This window comes from Suricata suricatta, chromosome 2 (genome assembly GCF_006229205.1).
Source record: "Suricata suricatta isolate VVHF042 chromosome 2, meerkat_22Aug2017_6uvM2_HiC, whole genome shotgun sequence".
Taxonomy (NCBI): Eukaryota; Metazoa; Chordata; class Mammalia; order Carnivora; family Herpestidae; genus Suricata; species Suricata suricatta.
Window position 1 is genome coordinate 145,428,759 of NC_043701.1, and position 7,957 is coordinate 145,436,715.

The 7,957-nt window shown below is 39.4% G+C and overlaps 1 protein-coding gene and 1 non-coding gene across 4 annotated transcripts in view; both read right to left on the reverse strand.

Moving 5' to 3' along the window:
- Nucleotides 1-433: 433 nt before the first annotated feature.
- The window catches only part of WAPL (WAPL cohesin release factor), an 85,347-nt gene continuing 77,823 nt past the window's right edge, over nucleotides 434-7,957 (reverse strand). For 2 of the 3 annotated variants that reach the window (XM_029932054.1, XM_029932053.1), the window contains exons 17-19: nucleotides 7,480-7,568; nucleotides 3,245-3,340; nucleotides 434-2,766 (exon numbers count right to left, since the gene is read on the reverse strand). In XM_029932054.1, the coding sequence (XP_029787914.1) occupies nucleotides 2,701-2,766; nucleotides 3,245-3,340; nucleotides 7,480-7,568 (251 nt within the window). In that variant the 3' untranslated portion in view covers nucleotides 434-2,700. The remainder of the gene's footprint in view (nucleotides 2,767-3,244; nucleotides 3,341-7,479; nucleotides 7,569-7,957) is intronic. The other variant, XR_003905601.1, reaches the window with a different exon arrangement.
- Nucleotides 2,866-2,997, reverse strand: LOC115286182. The gene has a single exon (XR_003905926.1). It is a non-coding gene; the product is annotated as a small nucleolar RNA SNORA42/SNORA80 family (small nucleolar RNA).

Below are 7,957 nucleotides of genomic sequence, written 5' to 3' on the forward strand. Positions count from 1 at the left end.
CAAAAGGGGAGAGGCCCTTCCTTCAATCCAGTTTTAAAAGCAGTGAGTAGAGGTTGATGAGTCCACTGGTAATCAATGCAGGAAACTTAGATGTCAGATTCTAAGAACAAAACTGAAAAAGCAGCTGTAAGAAATAAAGTCTTGGGTCATATATTCAGAGGGGCAAAAGTACTAAGGCAACTTAAATGCAACATGAGCATAACTATATACAAGCAGAAAATCACCATCCCTAATGAATCCGAGTTAGGAGTCGACATTCAGATAAGTATTAAAAAGAGAGAAGTATATAACGTTTAACAAAAATTGGTTAAAGTTTTATGTGTATGTTGAAAAGGAAATTCACGTAACACATCATGTCTCCCATTAGCTAGATCACATTCATGAGCTTTCTTCCTCCAAAACAGTTCAATAGATTTATGTTAAAGACAACATGTGTATTGAAAGTAGCAATTTTATTTGAGTTAAAATTATTTACAAAAACCCAAAGACATACTTCATGAAACTGGTACAAACTATTTTTTTCCTGCCGTCGGCTTTTGCTCCAAAGATCACAGCTGAGAAATACTGTATAAAATAAAAATAGGATTGGATTCAGAAAAGTACTCTACTGTTCTAATTTCCAATTGGTAGTATTTACAGAAATATTTACAATGGAAAAAAAGGTTACCTTAAAACTTTAATTTGCAAGTCAGCCTCAAGTACCCTAAAATGCAGAGTTCTCTGAGGGTTAAAAACACACAAATGCACTGCAGTTGGTGAGGTGATTTCTCCCCCACCACCCCCACCAAAATCTGCATCTCTATCAGTGCTTGACAATTAGTTATTATTTAAAAAACAAAACAAACTGTTAAACACGGAGGTAAATCAATTCTCAAATGATTACCAGTGTAACAGAAAACTGTAGTTCGCCCCAATTGTTCTCATCCAAACATTTTAGAAGAGTCTTCACCATCTGCCACAAGTCAGGTTTTTTAACCAAAAATTTCTTTTCCTAATTCCAATGATTAATCAATATCAATGCATTGTAAAATTATTAAAATACATCTAACTAATTCAATTTTATGGATATCATTTACTGATACACTTTTAAAATAGTTCGCTACGCTAGCATTTATACTCAGGGCAAATAACACCTAGGTCCTTCCCAAGTTACACTGGCAGACTATACTGTTAAGAGGTGATGGGTGGGGGTTGGGTGGGTACGAGGAAGAAAACAATTTGCCTGGAATCAGTTACTTCCTTATAGATTTCCCAACAATCTGCATTATCAAAAATAGGAAGACAATAGAAGGCAGCCACTGCATTAAAAAACATTACAGCTGGCACTGATACAAGAGCCCCGATTTGTCACTTTATACAAGGAAATAACAAAGTCTAAATGGGTAACAATTAGACTTTGTATTTTCCTCAATACACACCAAACTAATATTTTTATGGCTTCAAGTTTTACAAATCCAATGAAGAAACATGATATATTACCTGAAAGGTATTTAAAAGTCTTAACAAAAGAGATCTCTGGAAAGAAAGCCTGTATTCAGGCCCAATCAACAAAAAAAGTTTAACCAGTGGTCGGAACAATAATTTACACAAGAAAGATTTGCAATGTTGTGAAATTAAATATATAAAATGTGTTTTGTGTGTTCCATGACTTTTCCAAACACACTGTTCTATGAACTAAGAATCTGAACGAAAAATAGGATCTTCTCTGAACCAGCAATTTAAGGCTTTGCGTTTATGCATTTGATCCTGTCACTCTGTAGAAGAATATACACATTATCTGGAAACATGAATTCCACATTGGTGTTTTAGCTTCCTTAAAGTTACTGTACTGAACATTAGAAAATATATCTAGAGAGTCCTCCCTCAAAACGACGTTTCAAGAGCCTCCTCTAGCATTAAGCGTAAACTACCCTGGGTTTGTCTATTTTGCTTCGTCCTTTAACAGGGCACATCGTCTTACATAATATTCCCTCAAACCGTTGTTTGTTTTCTTGTGTCTATAACTATGATTCATCATGGTATGATAATATGGTCATGGTCTCAAAAGTGAAAAATAGTTCAACAACCCAAACCAAATTAAAAATAAAAAAATATACTACTAATCCCTTGTGTCTTTGGATTCCATCTAATTTTAAATATAGACAGTAGTTCAGGGAACAACAACAAAAAAAAATTCACAAAATTATTAAAAGCTTTATTTACGATTGGAATCATTCAACAAAAAAGCAAAAGCAAATGAGCCTGAAAAAGGAACTAAGCTGTTGTCTAGAATGTCCTCAGAACATCCGACACCTCAGTAGCTAAGCTGCCTCTGCACCTGGCTGGCATGACAACAGTGGCTCAACACACACAGCAGTTGCACTAACAGCAGCACAAATGTTCCCCTTAAAACTCGCCCGGAGTGAAGCAAGAGAACAGGGGAGAGTATAAACTCTGCCAAAGTTAAGTGTATTTAAATACTGCATGGAATTGTTAACAGCCTGAACCTTTTCCCTCATTTTTGATAGTTGCAGATTGATGTAGTAACTGTCATTTAGCAAATGCAGAATGCATGACGAAGAAATCAGGTGGCCTTAAAAATCCAAACATGAATGATACTGATGAATGTTCTTGGTATATCTTCAAGGACTTCTTTCATGACTGTTCTTTGTCTAAGAATAGCTCCAGCATTACCGAGCACCTGAAGCAAAGGTAAAGCAGCTAGCAATGTTCCAAGTATTCGATCACTCTAGAGATAGATTTCTGGCCTGTGGTTCCAACAGCACACTGAAAGGAGGGTGAGGAGGGGGAGAGAGGAAGTAACAGTTAATATTGAACAAATTTTAACAAGCATCAAATCAAAGCTTAAATTCTCTTTTTTCCCCCTACTGTCCAGCCCCCCTCAGTGCCCACGGCCCACAGGTCAGGCGGCTGGGCCATGGTTTGGGGCTGCGCTTCCTCTGGCACAGCTCCACTCTGAGGGGCCCACAGAGAAGGGCCCACCATCAATCACCGTGCGCTCAAAGCTTAAATTCTTTAGCTTTACTAAACTGAACACTATGAATCAGAACATACAAAGATTAAATTGTGACTTTGATAATATGTCAATATATTTGGCCATAATGAACAATTACCTTAAAAGGAACACATTAAAAGAGAATTCCTTTTTGCTTCTACTCATTATGGCCACAGTGCATTTTAATTTCTACTGTCTAATGACAGTATCGTATTTAAGACCACACAAGCTGCAACAGAAGCTACTTACAGTAAGATTCATGAAGCTTAGGAATTTTTTGAGCATCTCTGTCATTATTGAAAAGTCCCCTTCTGGCAGATATTCCCGCACAGTGGTCACATTGATCTGAGGAAACAGATCAAAGAAACACCCGTCAGGCAGCAGAAAACAGGAGCCTGCCCCCTGCACAGGCTTGTTGGTTTTGGCACACACCTGTTCCAAACTTCCACAAGGTCCTTGAACTCCTTAGTTAATGTGCAATTTCCTTTTCTACCCTCCTAAACCTGCCAGCGTGTGTCCACTGCCTACTCCATCCCGTCCTCAGAAAGGTAAAACCGGCAGAGGCTACAATCAAACACTTGTGTCCATATTTGCTTTTGTAAGTGTACAGAGGAAAATGCCTGAGATAACAAAATGCACTGCAGAGCGGGGTGGGGGTGGGGGCGGTGTCAAGAAGACAAGGGGGAAGTTGAAAATGTCCTCAGAGGTCCTTATGGGGGGAAAAATCCTCATGTTCCTATGTAGGATTCTAGAATTCACTAAACCTTTCTAAAAATAATCTAGTTTCATGAGAGAGAGAATGTCAGCAAGGCCAGGAAAGGACATTAAGGTGTTTCCCTTCACTGTTAGCAAGCAGCACCCAAATGATTATATATATATATATATATATATATATAATATATATACACACACACACACACAATCTGTTACAAGGAAAATATATAACTTGCTTAAAAACCTGTTCTATTTCACTACATTTTTGACCTGTTTTAAAGGTTCATAATAAATGGAAAGGCTCTTTTAAGAAAGTTCACCTATAATAAAAATCACTAAAGAACATATGTTATCTGGGTTTGAGGTCCATGGGGGGGGGGGGGGGGGAACAGGATTACGTACTATGCTTTTAAGAAATTTGCCACTAGTCCCCTCTCTCCCTTTTTAAAAAATTTCCTGTCAGGGTTCTTTTGAAATTATAAAGTAACAAAATAATGTATGAATACAGTTTCAGAAAAGATCTAATAAATGCTACTAAAATAACTACACTAAGTTATGCGCTATCAGTCGCCCATATTCTTAAGTGAACCACCTCCCCACCGAAAGCTACCATAGGCCCCCAGCTGAGCACATTTACTCCGAAGTAAATCTTGCACCTAAAACAGAGAATCCACAAAATGCTTAAAAAATATACTGAAGTGGTGAATGTTATAAGGGCAATCATGACAGAAACGAGAGAGCTAAATGAAAGCTCATTTAAGAATGTCTTTAAGCAACTTCTAGGAGAGCTGCGTGCTAGCACAGTGGTGGTAATAACTGCAGTGCCATGAAGACTCCTCGGTAGAAAAGAGATTTCTAGGATACAGGATAAATGATTAGATCCAAGGTTTTGAGTGAAAGCCTCAATAATCAAATCCCTTTCCATCAATACATAATGCAACAGACAGTGGCTGGGGCACGGGAAGGACAGTCATAGCATTTATTTTTAAACAGAGAGCAGCAAGTACAAAAAGAAAAAAATGAAAGGGGCTCTGTCAGAAGAGTATGTGACTCAATCTCGAGGTTGTGAATTTAAGCCTCGTGTTGGGTGTAGAGATTACTTAAAAAAAAAAAAAAAAAACAAAAAACCGAGAAACAGCATGGCCTATTGGGAATAACAGATTCAGAAGTTTTACTTGTAGCCATAAACAAAGTCATGATTCCCTAAATGATGGGGAGCCAAGAAAGGTGGTCTCAAGGAAGTGAGCTATGGTGGTAGTGTCCAAGATTCCAGGAATGGAGTCAAGAGAGCAAGAAAGAGACTAGTGAGGAGACTATTACAATGCACCAGAGACACGAAGATGACCCGACCTCCTGGGCTCCCGCCGCAGGCAGCCCTCCCCACAGGCAGCTTTTACTGTAACACAACCACCTGCTTTCTTGGGTCTCCTCCACCTACACATTCAGCAAACCAATTTCCATTACATTTTATGCATCAGCTAGCTTTCTGGGGTTAATCGTAATAATCCGCCAAGGCAAAAAGACATCTAGGGTTCTGTGAATTCACAACATGCCTACAATTTAAGGACCTTATGACCTCTTTAGAGATAAGAGATACAGATGAATAGAAAGTTATACATCAGAAAAGTGGCCAAAGGTAAGTCATATGTGGTAATACCACAAATTAATTTCTAGACCCATTATTTAAGAAGGAATATAAATCCTTCTTTCATATAAATGAAACTAGAGCGTATGCAAAATAGAATACCTAAAAATTGTTAAATTCAAATAGTATGCCCATTGTTTTGAGATGTGCCTCTTCCTCTTTCCCCTCTGCTTGATAAGTTGTTTCTCATTTGTCCTTAAAATCTCCGAATTCAAAGGGCCACCTGGGTGGCTCAGTTAGTTAAGCAACCAACTTAACAACGCTCAGGTCATGATACCACGTGGTTGGTGGGTTTGAGCCCTGTGCTGGGTTCTGAGTTAACAGTTCAGAGCCTGGAGCTGCTTTGGATTCTGTGTCTCCCTCTCTCTCCACCCCTGCCCTGCTTGTTCGTTCTCTCTCTCTCTCTCTCTCTCTCTCTCTCAAAAATTAAACACAGGAGCGCCTGGGTGGCTCAGGTCATGATCTCACAGTTCGTGGGTTCGAGGCCCGTGTCGGGCTCTGTGCTGACAGCTCAGAGCCTGGAGCCTGCTTCAGATTCTGTGTCTCCCTCTCTCTCTGACCCTCCCCTGCTCGCGCTGTCTCTGTGTCTCAAAAAAATAAATAAACGTTAAAAAAATTTTTAATTAAAAAAAATTTTTTTAAATCTCTGAATTTAAGGAAATAAAGAAAAGGGCTGAGCTGAAAAAATCTTGCAGGGCCTCTAAAGCCATAATGAGAACTTTGATCTTGAAAGCCATGTGCCAGGAAGGGCCACAACGGAGCAGGCAAGGCTGCATTTAGATCAGAGCTTGACTAGAATATAAATATGGAACAGATGGACATGAAAGGATCAGAGAAAGCATATTTAACACAAAAGAGAAGCAAACTCGAGGTGCCTGGGTGGCTCAGTCAGTTAAGCATCCAATTCTTGATTTTGGCTCAGGTCATGAGCTCAGGATTTGTGACATCCACATGGCACCTACTTGGGATTCTCTTTCTTCTCTCTCTCCATCCCTTCCCTCGCTCGCACATGCTTTCTCTCAAACATTAAAACGAGAGAGAGAGAGAGAGAGAGAGAGAGAGAGAGAGAGAGAGAGAGAGAGGGGGAGAGAGGGGGAGGGAGGGAGGGAGGGAGGGAGAGAGGCTGGCTGACTAACCCTTTCACTACAGAATAAATTTCCATTCTTGCCTCCTGAATGCCCTTGACTCCTAAGGAAAAGAACTTCCATTTGTTTTAAAATTTAGCTCTTCCCTAGACCTCCCCCTTAAGAAGTCCTCGTAATGACTGTCCCATTAGCTAGAACTATGTGCTTCCATGCAGGCTCAGTCTCAGCATCTGGACACTAATACTTCTAGTTAAATCATCATCTAAATCTCACATAGTAATCCCATTTTCCTTTCCTGTAAGTAGTTCAAACAAAGGCCATGTGAGCCAAAGCTGGCCAAGGTCAGAGGAAGTCTACTTGGTACAGTGGGTGTGGAGGGATCCTAGGGGGTAAAAATAACAGAATACAACACTGCTCTTAGAAATATACAGGAGGAGGCCACCTTCTTCTATAGGACATTATTTAACTAGATGAGACTAGTAGCTAGAGCCAGTATGGGGCCAGAAGGAGACCAAGCACAAGACAACACGCAGAGGGCAGTAGAGCTTAAAGACCATCATCTGAGTCCTTAATAATATCACTGACTAGATATTTTCTTCCCCCAACTCCCCTGGCCCCACTGAGACTGCAGCCAGCTTAGCATAGGTTTTATATTATGTTTTTACTTCAACCATAGCTATTTCAATAAATTCATCTGTCAACCAAAACCTTTCTCATTAAACCCAATGTACTCTTATTTGGGAACAGGAAATAATAATACTTTAAAAGTTCACCAAATAAGGGTGTCTGGGTGGCTCAATTGGTTAAGCACCCAAATCTCAATTTGGTCTCAGGCCATGATCTCATGGTTCATTAGTTTGAGTCCTACATCAGTCACGCTCTGGATGGACAGTATGGAGCCCACTTGTGATTCTGATTCTCTCTCTCTCTCTCTCAAAATAAACTTTAAGGTGATACATAAGTAAATTAGGTAATGGTACAAAGTTGTCACAATGGAATCTTTTTAAGACACATAAAACAATCCTGAGCTGTTTACTTACTGGACTCTCCTGGCAGAGACACCCGAGAAGGAGCGCTGTGTAGGAGGCCACAATGCAGTCTTCCATGTGTTTGCCAGCATGCTGAAGGGCTAGGAATATTTAAACAAAAAACTGTTAACAGTATATCAAAACAAACAAACAAAAAACCACCCCAGAGAATCACCAATTCAGTTATCTTTTCTTCAGAACTGCTTAAACATCGATAAATGGCACTAGGAAAATGGGATATCCACAAAAATTAACAATAACAAATAGAAGAGGGACCTTAATATAAGCCTGAAAACCATAACAGTCTTAAACAAAAATACAGGACTAAATCTTTATGACCTGGGGTTAGGAAATGACTTCTTAGCTACCACACCAAATCCACAAGTGACAAAATTAGATAGACCGAACTTCATCAAACTCAAAACTTTTGCATTTCAAAAAACTCCATCAAGAAAGTGAAAAGACAACATAGATAAGTAAATGAGCAATA